This window comes from Lycium barbarum, chromosome 10, assembly GCF_019175385.1.
Source record: "Lycium barbarum isolate Lr01 chromosome 10, ASM1917538v2, whole genome shotgun sequence".
In the NCBI taxonomy this organism is placed as follows: domain Eukaryota; kingdom Viridiplantae; phylum Streptophyta; class Magnoliopsida; order Solanales; family Solanaceae; genus Lycium; species Lycium barbarum.
This window is the reverse complement of record NC_083346.1, coordinates 20,498,281-20,522,841: the sequence shown is the minus strand read 5'-3', so window position 1 is coordinate 20,522,841 and position 24,561 is coordinate 20,498,281. Positions and strand designations below refer to the sequence as shown.

Below are 24,561 nucleotides of genomic sequence, written 5' to 3'. Positions count from 1 at the left end.
TTAGTTTTTTTTTTCCCCCTTATTAGTAGAACAAATTAAATATATACATGAAATGGTTCATGCAATCCTAGAAATGTTTTTTCTGAATCCTAGAATGATATGCTCCAATTCAATAGTATGTCACTTGCTAACTGTGGGATTCCTAATGTATGTAAACGTCAATTAATCAATAAATTTCAAAAATCAAAAAGTACATATATGAGTACCCGGTGTTTTAAAAGTGAAAAGTGTAACGACTAGGTCTGTGGGACTTGAAGCAAAAAGCAAGAAGTGAAGTGCATGCTTCTTCGAATTGAAACACACAATTAGTGAAAAATTAAAATGCGGCAAACATAAAAATGCCAATATTCATCCAACTGTCACAGTTAAAATTCAAAGAATTGTTTTTTTGTTGGATCACTTTGTGCGTAATTGTTTGAAGTGCATGGTTTCACCCATGAAGCGGTAATCCCTCGCTTAGCATCACTGTGATGGCCTTTAGTAGCACCCGAATAAACTAGCAAAATAGCCAGGGAATTTATAACAAGATCCAAATATGCATTTCCAACACAGCCCAAAGTATTAATGTATTCAAGTCTGAAATATGTAAGCTAGCTTTAGGGAATGTAAGATTAGAAGGATTTGAAGTTGTTTAACATTTAAAAGAATTTTTGGTTGATCATGCAAAGAAACATAGCAAATGGATAGCACCTAAGGGTGCGGTCTAGTGGTCAATGAAGTAGGCAATTCCTAGCAAAGGCCAAAACACTAGGTAATTTCTTCCCATCTGTCCAAGCCTTGGTGGATAGAGTCACCAGGTACTTGTGCCGGTGGGAGGTACACGGTACCAGTCGCGCTTAAGCCCTGAAGCGAGGCTCAAAACATGTTGAGCACTTCGCCTCGCTTTATGTGCGCTTCAGTGTCATCATCAAGGCTCTAAGACATACTTTTCCTTGCCAATGAGCCTCTTTTGAAGAGATGACACTAGATAATTGATATTTCACTTTATCGTAATGTTTTTTACAATTTCTTTGTCCATATATTTGTTATTCATGCGTATTATTATTAGTCTTGGACTAAACATATGTATATTTGTATTTTTGCGCCATTGAGCCTCTTTTCAGTAAAACCCCCGCTTTATTTGCGCTTTGCGCTTAAAGCCCCAGCTGACCATAGAGCTTTTTTGCGCTTTTCACTTTTGATAACACTGCACGGTACCCCGTGGAATTAGTCGAGGTGCGCGCAAGCTAGCCCGGACACCACGTCTATAAAAAACGTAGCATTGATAAAAGTTTCCAAACGTATAGGAGGACGATGAAAGAACAAGAATTTACAAGGAAAATAAGAAGCTTGATTATGTAAATCGCAATGTTGGATTCATCAACAACAAAGAGAAGACAAGCAACAGAAAAGCAGCTCCAGCAAGCAGCAAGAAATACTGCATTCCAAAACTGTAGCTAAGCTTTTCACCGTGCCCATAATAAATCCCACCTCCCATTGAGCATCTCCATCATGATTGGAGATGGTACTAACAAAGGAAAAGATGTTTTGCTACCCATTGAAAGGATACCTTCCATAGGTACAATCTCAAGGATGAATGTGGCCTCTTATTGTTGGCACCAGAGGCGCATGGGCTTTTTCTTGAAGCAAAGAAACATATTAATTTTTAAGAATATATTTAGATGAATGCATTACTGAGTAATGACTCGGAGTAGGACATCAGAAATTAGCAACAGAAAACGAGTTGGAAACTTAATATTCGCATCTTTACATATGAATGAGAAATAAAACAACTACTACTACTATTAGTATGTCTCAACCCAAACAAGTTGGGCTGAGTTAGAAATTTAAAAGGTCCGCTATTTTTTGAGAATGTATAAAAGGTCTTTTCTTAATTTTGATAGACAAAACCTGATGCTTTTCTTTTATTGTAGGTGTTTTTCTAATTGTTTTGTTTATAAATTGTTGTTGTGTTGTTATTTTTACGTTTAAAATTTTTTCATTTGACCATTTCTCATAAAGCGCATGACTTAATTTCACATTCGCGTAAAGGCCAAGCGAACTTTGACGCTTTTCTACATTGACAACACGGGCAGAGAACCAATCTAGCAAAGCTGAAAAGAAAGGATAATTGTCGAATTCATAATTGATAGAATTAAGTACAACAACAACATACCCGGTGTAATCCCATAAGTGGGGTCTGGGGAGGGTAGGATGTACGCAGACCTTACCCCTACCTTTTTGGGGTAGAGAGGCTGTTTCCGATAGACCCTTCGCTCAAAAGGAGGTAGACAAAGCAGGATAGAAAGGAAAATACAACAACATACCCAGTGAAATCCCACAAAAGGGTCTGGGGAGGGTAGAGTGCATGTAACCTTACCCCTATCTTAGGAGGTAGAGAGGTTGTTTCCGGTAGACCTCGGCACAAGGACAAGAAGTTCAAAGCAGTATAAAAGACATGGCCAAATACTGCATCGAAAGGAAAACAACGACAGCAAAATAACAAGATAAACAGAGCAAATGAAGCAACACGTCGGAGTGAAAAGATGACAGAATTAAGTAACCATTAAAAAACAGCAACAAAACAAGGAGAAGAATTTTAGCACATAAAATTATAAAATAACACACCTAGAAGACCGCATACCTTGATGCAGCAGAGACCTCATTATCATTACCAACTTTGGAGGACATCAGATAAACAACAACAAGGAGCATCCTCAAGACGCCTTCTTCAGCCAAATTGACATGAGCAAGCATTTCTAAAGACCTGTCCATAAAAAGACAAACATACGATGTTATTCTATGCCATGTCTCTAAAAGTCCTTCGGTGACAAATCCAGAACTCATGTTTTAGAGATGAAATGACTGAAAACCAAAAACCAATTTACATCCAGTTTCGTTCATCCAATAATCTTGTGGGACGAATCTGAGCCACCAAGCAGTATAATTATTGTTTCTTAATACTTTATGGAGTTTCGAGGTAATATAGCTAAGTTTTTTCTTTTAATTTATTAGTTTTATTCAGAGTCGTCAATATGGGCTTGGCCCGTTGGGACCATCCCAACCCATGATTTGATAGGGTTGGGTTGAGATTTTGGAGCCCATTTAAGAACAAGGTTTTTTAGTCCAGCCCAAGTAAGTACACTGGCCCGTGAGGCTTGAGCGAGGCTGGGCTGGGCCGGCCCGTGGGCCAAATGAAAAAATATTTATTAAAAAATAAAACAAATAAAAAGAAAGTAGAGTACTAAAAATAGTTAGTCGCATTGTTACTCATTAGCTATTTGGTTCGAGTAATATCAGTTATAATATGTTAACAATGTAAAAGTTATTCAGTTTCGCAAAAGCTTTTTGTCCAACAAGATCGTTTTCTTGAACGGTTGAATCCAAGATATTTGCAAAGAATGGTAGAGATTTTCAGATTGAAGTCATACAACCAAATTTTTACTTGAAGCCAAACTTGATTTAAAAAACCAGCAAACTTGTTCTAAGACCAGCAAACCAATAAGAAAACACCATATGCAGCTTAAATTGTAGTGAAATTAACAAACCAATACGAAAATTTCTTATGTAATGCGCATTATTAGCAATCGAAAGCATTGAAAAATTAGTACTAAATAAGTATTATTAGAATTATTTTATTTGTGGATTTGAGAGTTGAGACTCGAGCAGCAAGTGGCAATACCATGTAATATTGTCTTGTAAATATTATGTTAGCATTTATAGATTAGAATTTTAATTAAAAAAATTACAAAAAAATACTTCTATAAAAAATGTGGGCTGGCCCAGCCCACAGCCTGTGTAGGGTTGGGTCGGGCTTGCTGTTTTTAAGGCCCATCAGCCCGGCCTGCCCTTCAAATTCCAAAGCCCGTGAGGGCTAGCCAGTCTGGGTTAGGCCGGCCCATATTGACAGCTCTAAAATCAGGATAGCTATCGATCTATTAGTAAAATTACTTTTCTGCTGCCCCTTTGTCGCTCAATCAACTCGTAACTGCTTTGCTTCGAGTGGCACAACTCATCTTAGGTAACCCTAATAACACCAACTACACCTCAGTCAGAAACAAGTTAGATCAGCTAATAAGGTTGATGTGGCAAGTTGGCATGCCATTTTGGCTAAAATGGATGGGGTTAACGGAGGAAGGGTAAATTTGAGCCACTTCTATAACTTTAAAGGGGCGTTTGGTTTGAAGACAAGTTATGCTGGGATTAAAAAAAAAAAAAAAAAAAGTGGAATTAAGTATGCTGGGGTTCGTTATCCTGGTACTGGTATAACAACAACATACCCAATGTAATCCCACAAGTGGGGTCTAAGGAGGGTAGGATGTACGCAGACCTTACCTCTACCTATGTGGGGTAGAGAGGTGGTTTCGTAGACCTTCGGCTCAAAAGAAACATAGTCAATGCAAGACAACAAAAATTATCAAGATAAACAAATGAAGCAACACATAATAATACACACATACGAGTATGGATCTACGCGATAGCTAAATAATACTAGTAAGAAAAGGAGATGGGGAGATTGACAGGGATGTCACACATCGTATTGGAGCGGGGTGGTTGAGATGGAGGCTCGCATCTGGTGTCCTGTGTGATAAGAAGGTGCCATCAAAACTTTTAAAGGTAAGTTCTATAGAGTAGTGGTTAGACGGGCGCTGTTGTATGGGGCGGAGTGTTGGCCAGTCAAGAAATCTCATGTCCAGAAGGTGAAAGTTGCGGAAATGAGAATCTTGAGATGGATGTGTGGGCTTACTGGAGAGATATGATCAGAAATGAAGATATTTGGGATAAAGTGAGAATGGCCTCCATGGAGGATAAGATGCGAGAGGCGAGGCTGAGATGGTTCGGCCATGTCCAGAGAAGAGACGCAGAGGTGCCGGTGAGGTGTGAGAGGCTGGCGATGCAGGGCTGAGGGAGAGGTAGAGATAGGCCAAAGAAGTATTGGGAACAGGTGATCAGGCAGGACATGGCAAGTCTTCCACTTACTGAGGACATGACCTTATATAGAAGGGTGTGGAGGTCGAGGATTAGGGTAGAAGGCTAGTAGTGAATAGATTCGCATTTTGCTTTTCCTTACCAGGATTAGTATTAGTTTCCTCATTTTTATTATTTTAGTATTCTAGTATTTCTTATTCTTTTATTACTACTTGTTATAAAAAATTTCAGATTTACCAAAAGTTGAAACTTGCATTAGGCTGCTACAGTTACTGTTACTTTTCTTCACAATGCTTATCTATGGTATTTTGGCATGTATATCTAAAGCATTTTATCAAAAGTTGAAACTTGCATTAGGCTATTGCAGTTACTGTTACTTTTCTTCATAATGCTTATCTATAGTATTTTATCATGACTTCTTTACTTTCATCAATCCTTGTCAAACCTTTTGTCATGCTTTCTCTTGAGCTAACGGTCTTTCGAAAACAGCCTCTCTACCTCGCAAGGTAAGGGTAAGGTCTGCGTACACTCTACCCTCCCCAGACCCCACTTATGGGATTACACTAAGTATGTTGTTGTTGCAGCATTGCATAATTTCTAAGAAGTTGTGTTTACAAAGATACCCTCCACCTTTATAGAAGAAAAAGGATTTGAGGGACCTCAGGGTATTTTTGTCATTTTCATCATTTTATCCAAGAACAACTAATCCTGGTATGATTATTCCACCATCTGGCATGCATAACTTATCCCGTTACGATTTCTAATCCTGGTATAACTTATCCAGGGATTAGTAACCAACGAGGGATAACAACAACAACAACAACATACCCAGTTAAATCCCACAAACAAGGGATAGATAGTACTAATTTTTATCCCATGACTATTTATGCTTGTCCAGCATACCAAACGAACCCTAAGGGCATATATGAACTGATGGTATAACATTAAGGGCATATATGGACCGATAGTATAACGGAGGACAATATTAAACCTTTTTCAATGACAAAGGGGCAAATATGACCCTTTTCCCATTCATAATATTAAGGAACTTGCAAATATTTAAATTTTTTAGAGTAGTCTGTAGCTTGAGTTTCGAACTTGTTAAAATGAAGGAAAATAAATTAAGATACGGGGGCAAATACCTAGTTTTTAACTCGAAACCTCCTGGCGGACTTTGAACACCCTCACCATCGCGCCAAAGGATTTGCTCATGTCTAGGGGTGTTCAACATTAAATATATATAATCAAAAACGACATAATTTGACCTACATATACAGTATTACAGTGTAATTTTCCGCAAAGGGTGTCCACTTGACCACTCGTCCGGCTGTAGCACCAGTGTCTGATACCTTGTAGAATTTAAGAAAGAAGAAAGTCGTCGCTTCTTTGTATTTCAGTATGTCTGAACAACCCACGAGAAGGGATTTATACAAGGGAATTCTAACTGATTAAGGAAATACAATCAATTACAACATAAGAAATTATTTTATTCCTATAATTACGCTAGGAAAAGGAAAAATAAAGTCTCCTAAAATCATTGCTAATTAACTAACACTAACAACAATAGTGTGTTATGATCTCATCTAAAAGCTTAAGTTGTTAGACAGAACATATTTTTGTTTTTCACTTAATTATTTTTTTGATCAAGTAAGGAATAATTTCATTAATAAAAGGGAAAAACTCCTTATACATGTAGTATACCCAAAAAAAAAAAAAAAAAAAAAAACTACAAAAATAAATGGTTCTTTACAGTGGACACCCATTCATCTGTACAACTAGGAATCTCATTGGTGCACTAAAAAGAATGAGGGATAAAAGGCTATTCTTCAAGTATACAAAATCATGTTCAATTTCTTCAAAAGCTCTTCTATTTTCTCTCCACTCTACCCACATAAGAGCTAATGGAGCAATGTCCTATGCGCTGCGCCTCTCTTCCGTTTTCTAAAAGCCTAACTGAACAAAGCGTCCTTTATCATCCCGGCACGGTCCACAATAGTTCAAACCATCTCAGAATCACTCAATATAACCTTGAGGCAACCTGACAATGTAATAAAAGGTGATCCACATCCTCGCCCCAGTTTTTTCACATAAAGCACAAATTAATATAGGTGATCCTCATTTTCCTAAGATTTCTGCTATCAAAATTGCTCCTCTAGTAGCCAGCCATGCAAAGAAACATATCTTTCTCGGCACCCTGGAGATCCAAACAGAATCGTGCGGGAAAACCGTCTCATTTCTTGTGAGCATCTTTGTATGATAGATTTTGTATGTAGAGCGTCTCAAGCAAGTTTTGCAATTTCTCTTATCTCCAAATCCTGAAGATTTCTCCTAAGTTGAAGATTCCAAAGAGCATTTGCTTCTTGTATCTTCCACATTTGTTGGGCTGTCATCTCCTTTGGCATGAAATACTATGAATGTTGAAAAAAAAAAAAAACTACAAAAATAAATGGTTCTTTACAGTGGACACCCATTCATCTGTACAACTAGGAATCTCATTGGTGCACTAAAAAGAATGAGGGATAAAAGGCTATTCTTCAAGTATACAAAATCATGTTCAATTTCTTCAAAAGCTCTTCTATTTTCTCTCCACTCTACCCACATAAGAGCTAATGGAGCAATGTCCTATGCGCTGCGCCTCTCTTCCGTTTTCTAAAAGCCTAACTGAACAAAGCGTCCTTTATCATCCCGGCACGGTCCACAATAGTTCAAACCATCTCAGAATCACTCAATATAACCTTGAGGCAACCTGACAATGTAATAAAAGGTGATCCACATCCTCGCCCCAGTTTTTTCACATAAAGCACAAATTAATATAGGTGATCCTCATTTTCCTAAGATTTCTGCTATCAAAATTGCTCCTCTAGTAGCCAGCCATGCAAAGAAACATATCTTTCTCGGCACCCTGGAGATCCAAACAGAATCGTGCGGGAAAACCGTCTCATTTCTTGTGAGCATCTTTGTATGATAGATTTTGTATATAGAGCGTCTCAAGCAAGTTTTGCAATTTCTCTTATCTCCAAATCCTGAAGATTTCTCCTAAGTTGAAGATTCCAAAGAGCATTTGCTTCTTGTATCTTCCACATTTGTTGGGCTGTCATCTCCTTTGGCATGAAATACTATGAATGTTGGATATGTGGCTCTCAAGGTTTTATCCCAAACCACTTGTGCCCCCGAAAACTAACCCTACTCCCATCCCTACCTTGAAAGTTACTAATTTTCTCCACCCCTTCAAGATATTTCTCCAAAAACTGCACCCAAAAGTAGGAGTGGGCATGATACAGTATTGAAAACTTTGATTCGGTAATTTCGATTTTCGGTTTTTAAAAATACTATACCATTACCGCACCTAATTAATTTGGTATGATTCGGTATTTTTAAGTTCAATTTTGGTATTTTGCCATAGGTAAATCAGTAACCATAGTTTGTTTGACTTCGACTTACATATACTCGTATAATAGAAAATTATGATTTCGACTAATCAAGAAAAGTCTCAATTTATATCATACTAACACCTTACGCATAAAAACATTCAAAAGAAAGTACAAGAATTTCATTCATTAATCAACAATTAAGATGGAGTAGTCAAAGTTCCAACATCTAAACATTTAGCTTTGTACTAATACTAGTTTATATATTTGTTAGTATAATAATAATATAGCCTCCCCTTTGCTTCTCCTTATTAGTACTACTATTTAGTGATCGCGTAGCTTCCTTTCTTTAGTGTTTATTACTATTTGTTGCTCCATGTGCTTTGTATTCTGTTATTTTTCCATCTTATTTTCTTGAAACTCAGCTCCGATTTCTTCTTCTATTTTGAGCCATTGGAAAGAGCCTCTCTACCCCACAAAGGTAGGGATAAAGCCTATTGTAACTATATACTTCGGGATGGTATTCGGTATTTTATAAATATTGAATACCGTACCGATTACCAAAAAATCTTAACATGCATACCAAAACCACAGTACGAAAATTTCGATATGGTAATTCGGTATCTACCATACCATACCCACCCTTGCCCGGAGTAGTAATGTTTCTAGTTCTCTGTCCTCCCCCCCCCCCCCCCCCCCCCCAAAAAAACAAATAACTCCATATAGTTTCACTATCACCTCTCCATAATGTTTCTAGTTCTCCACCCCCCCCCCCCCTTCTATAACTCTATATTTTTTCGCTATCACCTCTCTTAATAGTGCATACAACTCTATTCCAAATCTCCAAAGCCACTTTCCTACCAAAGAGCACTATTAAACTCCCAAAGATCTTTTTACTTAATTATCTCTTCAACATGTTCTCTCACGTGCACACCTGATTCGTTTTCATGAGCAAGTACGTGGAAATTCTTTTGACAATGGGTGGCTGTGAGACTCGAAGCCAGCACCTTTGCCGGATCTAAGCTAAGCCTATCACAGTTTTTTCCGAAAGGCCTCACACCATTAAGAGTAGTCTTACACCTTACATGTACCTTCCCTTTCTTTTTAAGCTACCAATATGGGACTAATGTAGGGCTTTTTGTTCGTACACCCAACAATCTCTCCCACGAACTAAGTTATACATGCCCCATCAACAAGCCCCTCGAACTAAGTTATACATGCCCCATCAACAAGCCCCTCGAACTAAGTTCTAAATGGCCCTTCACCTCATGGACTTATAGGGAGATTCAATGTGTACCACCCACATTGTCCGAGTACTTGTGGCCACGGAAGCCCATATGCTAGTTTCTTTTTGCGTGGGCATCTCCAAGCACCGGAAAGGCAATAAACCAAGTCCTACGCCATCAACTCTGACATCTCCATACTCATCCTGCTGAACCATAGGCTCTGATACCATGTTATAATGTATTACCATCTCATCCAAAAGCTTAAGCAAGAGAGCACATTTTTATTTTATTTAATTATCTCTTCAACACTAACAAACTTGGGAACTAGTCAAAAACCATTTTACAAATGAGGAGGTGATGTGAATCTCCCGTTTTGATCCAAAGAGTTTCTCAATCTATTCAATTGAAGACAATACCCAAAAGTAGAACATTACAACTGTTTTCAAAAACAAAAACAAAAAATGTAAAGGTGGTAGAGAAATTTGTAGACAATATCTAGTCCTCAAAACCATGTTTTAAGTAAAAATAACGCACAGACTAGCTAAAGCTCTCTGATTTCTTAGCATATTTTGCCTAACAAAAATTACAAAACCCTAGAAAGATTTTCAAGTTCCTTTTAGACTCAGGTACAACAAGTCCATTTCAAAAAAAGAGTCAGGTACAACAAATAAGAGCAAACAAGGCAGATGGATAAGGATCTTCCCGCTAAATTTTTTTTGAGAAGTGCCAGCTAAGTTAAAATGCTCCGACACTTTACTTCCACATGCTACTCATTTATATAGCCACTCTACTAATAAGGCTCAAAATAAGCTACTCAAACTTACTTTTCAATCTCCTCGAATTTAAGGTATTCCAGTGCCAGCTGCAAGTTCCGAATCCACGTAATACTCAAGTCCCATCCTGCAAAATTTGCGGAAGGCCATCACACTTCCTACATATCATGATATTCTTCTTCTCCAGTGAAGGAAAAAGGTTCTAAGCCAAAATCAGCTGTTTCTGTTGGCATGACGTTGTCCAGCGCAGTACAAAAACATATAACCCTAGAATACTTATGCAGAAATATTTTCTCCAATAATTAAAGAACTTGATTTGATAACAAGGGCATGAGTTAGTCATGTTGAGTTCCAAAATATAGGAATAGCATAAAGTTTTCAGGTTATATCCATGAGATTGTGGACAAATATTGGGGAATCACAGTTTGTCTGATGTCAATTGCTCTACACCTGATTTTGCACAGTGATGACCAATCTTTGAAGGAAATCCCAAGCATAAACTGTATGTTGTTTGTCAATAAATTGATAAGTCTCATTGTTATAGTTTCTACGGAACATGCAGATTCATGTTAAGAGGAAGAATATATGTAGGACAATAGTGTTCCCAATAAGGATTTTCCTATAATATGTAAAACATGCAAAGCAAGTCAGCCATACTAAAAGAATTTCAGCTTCATCTAGACATAAAAACATACAGCACAGAGGATGAGAACATGGAAATCAGCATATTCCCGAAGTACAACACGTAGAAAGCAAGTCTCACTATCTTCACTAAGCACAAGGATGGTGCCCACCAGCATAATCCGTGTAAATAATTAATAAGGTTTAAATAAGAAACTATAGAAAGCAAGTCTCACTACCTTCACTAAGCACAAGGATGGTGCCCACCAGCATAATCCGTGTAAATAATTAATAAGGTTTAAATAAGAAACTAAGTAAAATTTGAAATGCAAGTGAACTGCTGAAGAAGCAGTAAACATTGGGAAGAAGTCTAACTTCCGCAGGGGGGCTGCTCATTAGGTGGTTTCAGATTAGATGGATCCGACCAGAAGTATGGGAACCAACTGCCATGTGCCCCATCCACAATTCATATAATTACCTCTGGGATCCCCTATTGCCAGGAGTTCTAGATTAAACCCAGTGGGGACAATAAGTCTTTGGAAGGGATATTCCCTCCTAGTTTGACAGATTAATTGGTAGAACCATTTATTAGGCCTAAAAAGTATGATTCAGTAACTATTTTAATATACTTCGCTAAGCGAGGATAAATCTGCCAAGTTGCCAGTAATTACACCTAAACAACACATAACAAAAGTCCAAACATAAGGCAGTGTGTCTTTTGTATTTAAGGTGTGGTTCTTATTATTGTTTGTGTGTGGATTCTATAACCTGGAACAGCTTCACCTTTTTTTTTTTTTTTTTTTGATAACCGTGGTGTCCGGGCCAGCTTGCGCACACCTCGACTAATTCCACGAGATACCTACCACCTCCCACCAGCAACAGGTACCAGGTAACTCTGTCCACCAAGGCTAGGACAGATGAGAACAAAATCACCTAGTGTTTTTTTGTCTCTGCTGGGATTTGAACCTGTGACCCATGGCTCTCAACCCACTTCATTGACCACGGCCACACCCTTGGGTGTAACTTCACCTTTCCATGTCCTTTTTTCTTTTCACGAAGTAGCATCCCAGCCCAGGCAACCCATCAAATTTTACTATAGCTATGATATTTCAAATTTTCGATTTTACCGAAGACAACAACAACAGTATTCCTGATTCACCAATTTAACAATTAAAGCATGTGCACAAACTGTAAAATTCAAGTAGCACAAGGTAAAAAGTAGGACATGGACAATTGGTTAAATAAACTCTAAAGGGACATATTTATCTACTAATCTGGAAGCATTAGGGAGCAAAAATGTGAAGGCTAGTAAAAGGGTGCATTTCAGCTTCAAGGAATTACCATTTTCCAAGCATAATTGATCTGCCACTTCAGGCCCTTCATACAAGAGAGCTTTATCCAACACCTCCACTTTCCATGGAGAAAAAGGCCTTTTTGTGCTTTCAAACTCATGAAGCTTATGCACTCCATACTTTGAGCCAGCACCATAACAAGAATACTGCTGGTAACCAATTGCTTCGACCGGATAGAAATTTGAAGGAAGAGAAAGACGAGGCAGAACTACAGCAATACCGTCCTTTGTGACCAAATACAAACAACCATGAAAACTACAACCTATAGCTTCGTCCACTATGGCATCCCAACCTTGGATGTTATAGCTACTGTCATCATTTATTGCCATGTTTACATTTAAACTGGAATGAATAAGTCGACACTTTCCATTTCCCTCAGAATATTTTCCCTTCACTAGCCGAGTGATTCCAAAAGGAGAAAAACAAACAACGCCATCTTCTTTAGATCCATCTATAGCAAGGAAAACTTTTCTGCTATAGAATGACTGTAATCTATTATCAAAAATCCTATTCTTATTTACATCAAGAGCATCAGATGGGCTACGTCCATATGAGCCATACTTCCTTTCCCCGTGTTTATTATCGGCAAAAGAAGATTCTCTAATAATGGATGATTTGCTTTGTTCTTTCTCACCGAAAAAATCGGATAAGACCCTTTGATAGCCAATTTCAGCAGCACCTACCTCCCAAGCAGCCAACATTCCATCACTCAATTGTTGATAGCGAGGGTGTAATTTCTCAAGTGAACAATACTTCTTTGGGATATGATCGTCTAAGTGTATTACATATGTTACACCATATTCGTCGATCACACAAAATGTCAAGGAATGGGAAATGACAAGAAGCCTTTTGAACCTTCTTCTACCAACAAAATCTCCTGCTTGATTGATGAGCTGACAACATTTCTTCTCTTCAATACAACTTTCTCTAATCTTCAAAGATGAATTTTTTTGTTCTTGAGATACTAAGGAAGGAGAAACTCCACAAACATTTAACAGATCTAAACATGCTATATATTCACCGGTTAATGCAATGTAAATGGAGACTAAGCCAGAAACATTAAGACAAATAAGAAAAGCATGAGAAAATCTAAACTCTGGCCACTCAATTGCTGGCCTGCCCTCAAGGCATTTGCCCACTGTCACCGAGCAAACCCACTGCATTCCCCAATTAATCAACCTAGCCAATGCAACTAAAACTTTACAGCCTGTTCCATCATCTATATTTGTGCTGTTAATTTGAACATTTTTCTTTGTATTTAAGGCAAACCCAATCAAGCATTGTGCATCATTAGAGAACACTCTGAAACAATTGTAAGAACTGCTCATCTGATCAACTAGAGCATCAGGGGACATCTGTGTGGAATCTGTAGATACACTGTCTGCATGATCTTCAGCTGAGATGTTACCATTCTGTTTGGCATGTGATATAGGACAACCATCAGATAGAAACTCCAATAGCTGTGGACAACTGAGAAAATTACTAAATGAGACAACTGAAGCAGATGAAGGAACCGACGATTTATCTGGGAACTTTGTATACACTGTTCCATCAGACTTCATGGTTTCAACTTTAGTCAAATAAGTACGCAACCATCTTTTCACTCCAAAACTCTCAGATGACACCTCCTTTTGACCCTCCATAGAACAGCTATTCGCTCTTCCCCCAGTTGCACTAGACCAGCTCATGTCACTGACATCCAGGGAGTCATTGGACTGCATGGTGGAGTCATACACAGCTCCCGATGGTTGAGCTGAGGCTGTTGACGGCCCCCACTCCGCCCATGATCCTTGACCTACATCATCTTGTTCCATGGGTGTTATTAACTCACTCATCATATAAGGTTGACAAAAGGCATGGACAGTTACCCCGTCACCGCCTAACACGAAAAGCAGTTCTTTGAAAGGAACACTGTCATGCTGACTACATAAATCTTCACACATACCCCAAGCCACAGTGCTTACATCAGAAATAGAAGGGAAAGAGTTAGATCCTATAAAATCAGCTGACTGGGTTTTTTGGTTACACGTCTCCGTCTCAATTGACTGAGAAGTGCTCTCAAAACCATCCCCTAACTCTGTTTTACCAGGTACCATGCGCTCCAGTGAGCTGGAAACCGAAGCATCCTGACTCTGGAAATTCTTAAAGCTTTGTGGATCCTTAATATTTTTACCTGCAAAGAACAGGAATCTATTAGAGGTAAATACAAAATCTCCATTGCTGAAGCGACAGGTGAGTTAAATATATTAACATTTACCCAATGGAAGCAGCAAAGCTTCACAATGATACGAAAGTAGCACCAATAACTCCCGTCTTGGAGAGATGAAACCTTCACAAAAGTCTGACAGGTTGACTTGGACTTGCGAGGACCCCCATTTCTGCAGCTGCAGTATTGCAGGATCTTCACCACCATAGGCAAAATCCATGCCACTCCTATGCAAAGGGAAAAAATAAGCAAAGGCCAAAAAGAAATGATAGCCATTGACGTATTGGGAGTTGGAGGCAACAAATTCATGAGAGACGATAATATGTTCAAAAACGCCCATGAAATTTGTTAGAGACCAAAGACGTGATTGACTTTCTTAGTAATTTTCAGAATCTGTAATGGTTCCATCTTGGATGTACTACCCTCTGTGTTTTCTTTTTGCTGACATACATCAATAATACACATAACATTATCTATCAAAAAAATGCTCATGAAAAGTTAGAAACAATTAGATGATATCAGATGCTTTTCCAGTTGCAGACAAGGTCATAAATAGAATTCAATTGGGAAGGTAATAGGTAATAAGAGAAATGGCACACCTAATATCACTATTAAGGAGCGCACGTCTAAATGGCTCCATTTAAGGACCGCAAAGTAAAAAAGACTTGGACACCCACCCTCCCTACTTTCTCCTCTATCCTTTATGGACAACAAAATGGCTATAATTGAAAATAAGCTTAACCCAAAGAAGCCCCATCTTTTCCTAATTGTAATGCTGACTTATTTTATGATATGAATATGTGGAATGAGATCTAAGAATATACTTATAAAAAACATGGAGCAACTTTCACCACTACCCAACACAAAATACATGTATCGCAATTAAGGAGAACAGAGTCTAGATGACCGCACAATGAACATCATCCCCCTAAATTCTCATCTAGCCTTCTGGGACACAGCAACATGGCAATAATTTAATTGAAAACAATTTCAAGCCTACTCCAAAGCACTACTTTTTCATAACCTTGAGGCGGACTTGTTTTCGTACATGATCACGGGTAAAAAGTGATGATTTAGGAGCTGCATCAAGAACTGATAGGTCTCTTGGTTCGAATGAATGCAATGGTGGATACAGCATTATCAAACCATCAGTCCTGCCTCAAATACTCTCTGATCATCGTACTGAATTGGTATGTAGGCAGCGAAACAAAAAGGGTATCTTACTTCAAATAAGGGAATATGTGATTGGAGGTACAAGGTTTCACGGATATAGTTAAAGGATGGCAGAAAGTCAGTGGGAGGCCTGATTATGCTTTTGCCAAAAAAGCTTAAAATGTTGAAGCAAACAGGCCAGGATGGAATGTGAACTATTTTGTAACATAGAAAAAAGAAAAGAAGAGTGATTTACAGGAAAGGCTAAGGATGAGTGCAGAAACATTTAACTGAACAAAAAATGACAGAGAAGGTTGCGACCTTGATGAAACTACAAGGGATGGCCAAAATAGAGATATCGTAGTGACAAAAGTTGAGATGTTTATGACTAAAGCACTTCGGAGGTTTTCCGATCTCACACAAGAGATACAGTTAGATTGACAAGTTAAAGGTTGCAAGGGAAATCAAGGATAATCAAGACTAAATTAGAGTTGAAATTCTCAAGTCTTACAAATAACTTTACAGTGAACCAGTTTGCTGTTCTGTCAAGGTAAATGTCTCCAGAAAATCAAAAGAGGAAAAAATGTGGTTGCAAAAGCCCCTTCATTTAAGAGGAAGTGGTACAGACAATTAAAAGTTGCGAAGGGAATTGTTGCTGCACAGATGCCCCGGTGCGGAGGTGTGAGAGGTTGGCTATGGACGGTTCCAGAAGAGGCAGGGTTAGGCTGAAGAAGTGTTGGGGAGAGGTGATTAGACAGGACATGGCGCAGGTCCAGCTTACCGAGGACATGACCTTAGCTAGGAGGTTATGGAGGACACGGATAAGGGCAGAATGTTAGTAGTCAAGTGTTATCCTTTCATACTAGTTAGTGGTAGTAGTATTCTTGCAGTTCCTTGTCTTTTGATTTCTGCTGTTATTTGTTCTTTCTTGTTCTTCGATCAACGTTATCATGCTTTTCGTAGGAGTTTGCCATGGATTATTTTTATGCTGCTTTGAATTGCTTGTTCTTGTGCCGAGGGTCTACCGAAAACAACATCTCTACCTCCCAAGGTAGGGGTAAGGTCTGCGTACACTCTACCCTCCCCAGACCCCCACTTTGTGGGATTTCACTGGGTATGTGTTGTTGTGTCCTTACTCCTTCCTTTCTGTAAATTTATTGGACGCTGATTAATTTCTTTCCTATTATTTAGATTTTTACATTATTTCCAATCGGGTTTTGGTACCTTTTAAAGAGGAATTTAGGCACTATACGACATGAGATGACTGATTGTCGATCTCACAGGATAATGTAGTCTATAGTGGCTTTATAATTGAATCTAGGGTAACATGCTAAAGCCACTTTGAAGCTTAGATATGCTTTTTAACACATACATATAAGCCATTGGAAAACTTTTAGCAGTACGTTTACTGTGAATTAATTATATGAATCAAAGAAATCGATTTCAATTTGAGCTGGCACAAACCTCAATGTGTTAATACTAACACTAAGGGGTCGTTTAGTAGGGTGTATTAGGTAGAATAATTGCAAATTTTACATCTAGTAAAACTAATACTCCCTCCGTTTCAATTTATATGAACCCATTTGACTGGGCACGACATTTAAGAAAGAGGGAAGACTTTTGAAACTTGTGATTCAAAATAAGCCTTGAAAATTTGTGTGGCTATAAATCATTCATAAAGTGAATTTGTTTCCAAATTAGGAAAGAGATCATTCATTTTGGCACGGACTAAAAAGGAAATAGGTTCAAACAAATTGAAACAGAGGGAGTACTATATTACTTGTACACCCTATACAGTATTCTTATACAGAGTAAGCCATAGCATTGCCATTAACAATACCAGTACTATACTTATAATAATACACCCTATTCAGTACTATTTAGAAATTATGCAATGCGTGTATACACGATGCTCCAATGCGAGGCTGAGATGGTTTGGGCATGTGAAGAGGAGAGACACAGATGCTCCAGTGCAGAGGTGTGAGAGACTGGCTATGGACGGTTTCAGGAGAGGTAAAGGGAGGCCGAAGAAGTATTGGGGAGAGGTGATTAGACAAGATATGGCACAGTTTCAGCTCACCGAGGACATGACCTTAGATAGGAGGTTGTGGAGGACTCATATTAGGATAGAAGGCTAGGTGGCTTATCCTTTCACCATAGTAGTTGTAGTTTTGCTCATTTTTTTATTGCCATTTGATTGCTGCTTATATTTGTTGGGCCGTTGTACTTTGGTTATCTTATATATCTATAGTAGTTAATGCTCCTTTCTTTCCGGACTGTTCTGCCATGACTTTCTCGCTTTTGTTATTCCTTGTTTTCATATTGTTTTCGATATGCTTGGTCCTATCTGACCTTTTGTCTTGTTTTCCTCTCTTGAGCCGAGGGTCTTTCAGAAACAGCCGCCCTACCTTTCAAGGTGAGGGTTAGGTCTGCGTACACTGTACCCTCCCCAGACCCCACATGGTGGGATTATACTGGGCTTGTTGTTGTTGTTGTGTATACACGAAAATCAAATGAGGAATAATGCCAGCATAACTAATCCCATCATCACTAATCCAAGCATTACTAATCCCGGCATAACTTGTCTTCGAACCAAACGACCCTTAAAGCTTATAGAATTAAGTCTGCATGCAATAAGCTTCAAGTCCTAATCTCATCGATCCCAACCCACAGGTCAACTTACCTACTCTTGAATTCAAAAGAAGCAACTCGGTATCAGATTCTTCAATGCCTCTTAATCACAAACTAGTTTGGGTCCGCTATATTTATCCTCTATATCCATTCTGCTACAGTTCACAAGCTCAATCCCACTAATCAATACTTTGTCCAAAGAGGTTTTATAAAACAAGGGCTTCACTAAATCTCACAACTAGCCCTACTCTGTCATACAATCTCTGACCAAACAAGACTCCAGTCAAACAAATAAATTCAGGCGCCCAAGGGTGTGGCCTAGTTGTCAATGAGAAGTTGGGTTTGACAACCATGAGGTCTCAGGTTCAAATCCCAGCAGAGATAAAAGCACTAGGTTATTTCTTCCATCTGTCCTAGCCTTGATGGGAAGAGTATGGTACCAGGTGGTGGGAGGCGGCAGATATCCCGTGGAATTAGTCGAGGTGCGCGCCACGGTTATCAAAAAAGAAGCATGTATCCCATGGAATTGGCCGAGGTGGTCACAAGCTAGCCCGGACACCACGGTTATCAAAAAAATAATAGTAATAAGTTAGCTCCAAAATTTGCAATCCTCCATCCTAAACTACCACTGTTGCAAGTTCTCAACTCATTAGCCCAACCCCACATCAAATTCCCACTGTTGTTGAAATTCTAATGCAGCAAATTTGTTTCAAAGTCTTCAAAAATGAATCAAATTTAGTCAGCTACAAGATTTGCAATACACCATATTAACCAATCCAATCTTCCAAATCAAAAAACTGAAATTGACCCAAGTACCAGATTCCAAAAGGGTCTTTGATTCACCAAGAATCTTGAAAAACAAATACAAAATTAAACAATCAAAGAATAAAGCCTTAGCAGTTTTATGAAAAGTTTCAAACTCATATAACTTGAGAAAAAACAGTAAGAAGAAAATAAGGTAAAACCTGAAAAGGATAAAGTCTTAATCGATCGGTTGTTTGAAGGCTTTGCTTCTCATTAGTCTTCTCTCTGTTCTATCTTTCTCTCTCACACAATTTCGAACCAAGGAAATGGTGGCTTTTGCACGATCTCAGAATTATATTTTTATGTAATTTATCAGTAATTATATATTCAGTTGTTTTTTTTTTTTTTTGTGTTAGGAGACTCTTTGATATTATTTCCAGAAAATCCAACCGTGCGAACAACCGAACAAGATAAAAGTTCAGGTAATCAATTTAGTGATCTATGAAAATTCTCCTACCCTTAGTTTTTTAGAAAAAACAAAAGATTATTTCGAGAAAATTATAAAAATGGTCTCTTATGTCTGATGGTAGGTTTAAGATAGTGTCTTAAATATATATACTGAATAATTTTGATTCTTTAAATTTACAAGAAGTTAACACTTTTAGTCTCTGTTAAATATTTAACAATTTATATTTGTTAAAATTGATGAAAATAGTGAAAGAAAGATTTAAACATAAACACTAAGAATGTCACATCAAATCTTAAAATATCCAACACAAAATGTTGTACTAGATGCTAAAATATTTTAGAAAAAATTGAATTACACCTCAAAAAGTTAACACCAATACACCATACTCTAGAAATAAATAAATAAAATTATACCTCTAAATGCAGGTTCCTGCTAATTTTCATTTTTTTCTATAGTTCTCGTTTGATAAATATTTAACGAAAACTAAAATGATACTTTTGGTAAAATTAAAATATCAGAACTGTTCGGTGCATACTGAAGAGATTATTTGAACCTTTTCTCAAACATAAGGGACTAATTTTGTCATTTTCTCATATAATTTCACAATTTTCTGAAATGGACTACTTAAAAGTTAAAATTATTAGAGCAAGGAAAGATATTATTTCACGATGTAATCTTGGGTATATCGGAAAGTTGTAAGAAAGGCATCTTTTTGATTCCTTAACCTTTTGGCTTTTAGCGTGATGTTGAAACATGGGGAATTTATTTACGTCTTTTAAAACTTTAGGTTAGTAAAATATTACTTAATTTATTTCTTATAAATTGAAATATCAAGGTCATATGTTAACTATTTATGAACGAGTAAACTGAAAGGATCAATCCCTCAAATTTACACTACTAAACCTATTTTATTCGAAATTAGTAATTATTTGTTATTAAGTTAATTTTTCAAATTTTTCAATTAGTTGATTTGGTTATTGTACCCAAGGTAAATATGTAGTAACTTTTTGGGGTTAAAAAGCTCATAACTACTTGTAAAATAATTGATTGTCGTCTAATGTCCATTTACATGCCTCTCTGACTTAATTTAATCAATTTTTTTCTATTTATTAATTTCACAAGCATAATGATTGTTTGGTCAATAATTAAATATACATACAAAATCAATTATTAATGCTAATAACTGCTTCAAATGTCATCTTAATTAATCCTCATGTAATTACTAACTTTAATAATTATAAATTGCTTTAATACTCCAAATCAAGCTGGATCTAAATTAATTATCAGAATCATTAATTAAAGATAGTTTCTTAACCACTAACCAAAACAAGACATTCCGTGTGTTAGTTATTTAGCAACTAAATTTGAATTATTTGCTCATTTGACTTTTTATCCTAACTTAACTAGTTCATGTGTGAAGTAGTCAATTAACAGATAAGGCTAATATGATATTTCGTGTCCTTAAATTGAACCTTTGAAACATCGCTTTTGTAGTTCTTCAATTATATCTCCAACTAGCTGTAAATTATTTTCTTTATATTGGCCAAATATACATTGATTTGATTTAATGGTGTCACAATCCAAATTTATGAGCTGTGATGGGCAGCTAAAAGGCGATTATCCAATAAGCAACCCTTTTATTATCAGCTCAAGCATTCTCAAACCACGGAGAAATCAAAATGCAACAAATAATTATTATAGTAATAATCTCCCAATATAACAATGAATGGAAGTCAACAATAAGGGTACACGTCTGAAATCAACTCAATTATTCAATACACTGTCAAGAAAAATCAATAATGAAACTGAGTACAAAAGTTCATGATATAACATGATTTTACCATTGAATAATTAAAAATAAAAAAAGAGATGCCAGCACCGTCTAAAGCAAATTGGCTCACATTAACTGGATGACAAAGCCAGTGGCGGACCTAGAATTTTTACCAAGTGGTTCAATATATAAGAAATATATAAATAACATTATATATATATATATATATATATTTTTTAAAAACAGATTAAATATACATGTATATACAATGTTATTTTTTGACGAAGTGAGTTCATATGAACCCACTTAAAATCACATAGGACCGCCCCTGGCCAAAGCTGTCTTGAACAAGATCAAGGGTGCCCAATAGTTCCACTGGTAGAAGGATCACAAGGCTGGTACCGGTGTTCATGGTTCGATTTAAGTCAATATTCTTTTAAATGGAGATTAAACATTAGTTGGTTTTTCAAAAGCTAGAATCAAACCAGTTAAGTTGATTTTTCATCGTTTTGATTTTTATCGATTTTTTACCGATTTGTGTAAAAATATATGACAATGTACTATCAAGCACATATTAGATTGATCATACTCTAGCATAACACTATCAAATCAATTAATCTTTACGAGAAAAAACTTTATATGTAACGAGTCATATATGCAGCCTCATCAAGAAATCGTATGGTCCAAGAATTCAGCAATTTCCAACAAACTTAACAAATTTTCTTACAATGATTTTTTTTTTTTTTGTGCAAAAAAAAAAAAAGAAAATTGTGATTACCAAGACATTTTGACGATAAGTGAATTAAACAATGATCAATAATTAAAGAACTCAAAGACAAGTTATTTTAACATGAAATAGATTCTTAGAATTACCAAAATAAAGACTACAAATCAAACTAGAAAGTACAACAACAAGCCCAGTATAATTCCACCATGTGGGTCTGGGGAGGGTAGAGTGTACGCAGACCTAACCCTCACCTTGAAAGGTAGGGCGGCTGTTTCCGAAAGACCCTCGGCTCAAGAGAGACAAATCAAACTAGAAAGTAAAGGAAAGAAATTATATTACTATAAACGCAAACACCTAAATTACGAATCAAGAGTACAAAATATAATATTTAATTTGGTTATTTTTTTGCTTAAAATAAAATCGAACCAATAATTTGTCGATTTTTTAAAATTAAAACTCAAAACAATGACTTCAGTGCTCCACAAATGGAAAAATGTCTGAATTGAGAAGTTGGTCGTGACAGGAATGCAGTCCGCAAATCGGAATAGGGACCACAGATGGTCATCGGATTTTGGGTTCCCCAGTTCTTTTTCTTCTGTCTACTTTTGCGGTTGAGTTGATTTTTCCGTCCGCAGATTTGATACTTTTCTGTATTGCTTCAATTTTTCCACCTTTTGCCCATTTTTGGTGTCCCAATACAAAATTCCTACAAAAACACATACTATGAAATTGACATAGAATGTGCCGTACTCTCGCGGCACATAATTCACTCAACGAGTAATATAAGTTGGGTGTCAGTTACATCTTATATCAGTCTGAGAGCGTAACAAAGAAGGTGTATAAATGTGTATACCACCTGTATATTTGTATATTGTTGAATACAGAAAATAAAAACTGCCTCAGACATCGGGTCTAACAATCTGCAATACTTCTTGTGTCGGAAAGTAATAAGTTGCAATTTTAGAAAAGTGTAATTAAACCATTTGAGCCTTTTTCTTTCGACTGGAGATTAAGAACAACTTCACTTACTTATAATTACTTCATGAAAAATTATTAAAATTTTGATACAAGCTTAAAAAGACAAGAACTGCATATTAAGCTTTAGATATTTCTTCATTAATATTATGATCCTCTAGTTAGGGGTGTACATAGACCGGATTGATTCGGATTTTTCAAATGCCAAATCAAACCAATTATGTCGGGTTTTTAAATTTATAACTCAAACCTAAACAACAAAAGTCGGGTTTTTTCGAGTTTCTCAGATTTTTCGGGTTTTTTTCCGAAAAACTCTTCATACAAAACATATGACTTTTACTTCAAATATTTTGTTTAGTCCTAGTAGGAAACAACAATATAAGTAAAGTGTTTCTTAAGAAAATAACATAAACGTGAGATGAATGATGACCTTATAATAAAATATTCAACAAAAAGCTAATGAAATCGCATGAAATAAATATCGCTAATTAATAAGCCATAATGAAAATAATCATAATCTAAAACTACAAAGTCATCCTAAATAAGTACGGCTAATAGCGTGACAAAGGAAAAAATAAAATTCAGTTATATCTTCTCACTGTCTAAACAAATGCAAAACTAAATAATAGATATCGAACATTATTACCATTCTTAGTGTTAGAATTGAATTTCTTTTATTAGCATTAGCATTGATTTAGACTTTATTTGAGTTACTAACATCTATAAGATATAAACTTATTGGACCATGCTTGAAATAATATGTTAAAAAACAAATTTAATAATGAAAAAATTTAAGAAATATTTATAAATTACATTACAAATAAGTATTTTTATGTATAAAATATAAATTTAAAATCGTAAATATGTAATGTCGAGTTGGTTTGGTTCGGTTCGGTTTTTTTTTATTTTTTTTTTACTTAAAATGAAATCAAACCAAACCAATTATGATCGGATTTTTTTCTCAATACCAAACCAAGTCAAACCAAACCATTAGTCGGGTTTTTTTCTCGATTTAATTCGAATTATCGGTTTAGTGCGGTTTGTCAGTTTTCTTTATACACCCCTACCTATAGTAGTTTAAAATTCTTATGGCTCAATGTGCCCTTATTCAATAACATGTAAAATATATTAATACTCTATCCGGTTCAAAATAAGTGTATACTTAGCTTTTTTTATTTTAGTTCAAAATAAGTATCCACTTATATAATCAAGAATGAATTAATTTTATTTTTTAAATTTATCCCTATTGATTCAAGGCAATAAATAAGCAAGAGTCTTATTAATTAAGGGTAATTTAGTCAAAATACTTTTTTTAGGAGTTTGAGTTTTCTTAAGAAGTGTGAAAAAGGCTAAGTGTACATTTATTTTGTATCGGAAGGAATAATATATTTTATGTGTTTATTAATGAATATTATATGTGTTGATATAAAATAAATAACTTGGTACCTCTGCTCTGAACTACCATTCCCCAAAGAGAAAATACATCTTTTCTCCCCTAAATTTGGCCGTATAACTCAATTTAGCAATTAAACTTTATGATCGTTTATTTACCCCCCAAATTCTTATTTGAAGTGAAGTAAATATCACCCTGAGATTATAATACCAATCTCACAATGGAAGGTGTATTGCACACGCGTC

General features: G+C 36.4%; 1 protein-coding gene across 1 annotated transcript in view; it reads right to left on the bottom strand.

The window, feature by feature from the left end:
- The window catches only part of LOC132614818 (uncharacterized), a 46,408-nt gene extending 26,910 nt beyond the window's left edge, over positions 1 to 19,498 (bottom strand). Inside the window, exons 1-5 of the mRNA XM_060329365.1 lie at positions 19,203 to 19,498; positions 14,506 to 14,681; positions 12,238 to 14,421; positions 10,327 to 10,402; positions 2,624 to 2,746 (exon numbers count right to left, since the gene is read on the bottom strand). Of these exons, the coding sequence (XP_060185348.1) occupies positions 2,624 to 2,746; positions 10,327 to 10,402; positions 12,238 to 14,421; positions 14,506 to 14,674 (2,552 nt within the window). The 5' untranslated portion in view covers positions 14,675 to 14,681; positions 19,203 to 19,498. The remainder of the gene's footprint in view (positions 1 to 2,623; positions 2,747 to 10,326; positions 10,403 to 12,237; positions 14,422 to 14,505; positions 14,682 to 19,202) is intronic.
- Between the last annotated feature and the right edge of the window lie 5,063 nt (positions 19,499 to 24,561).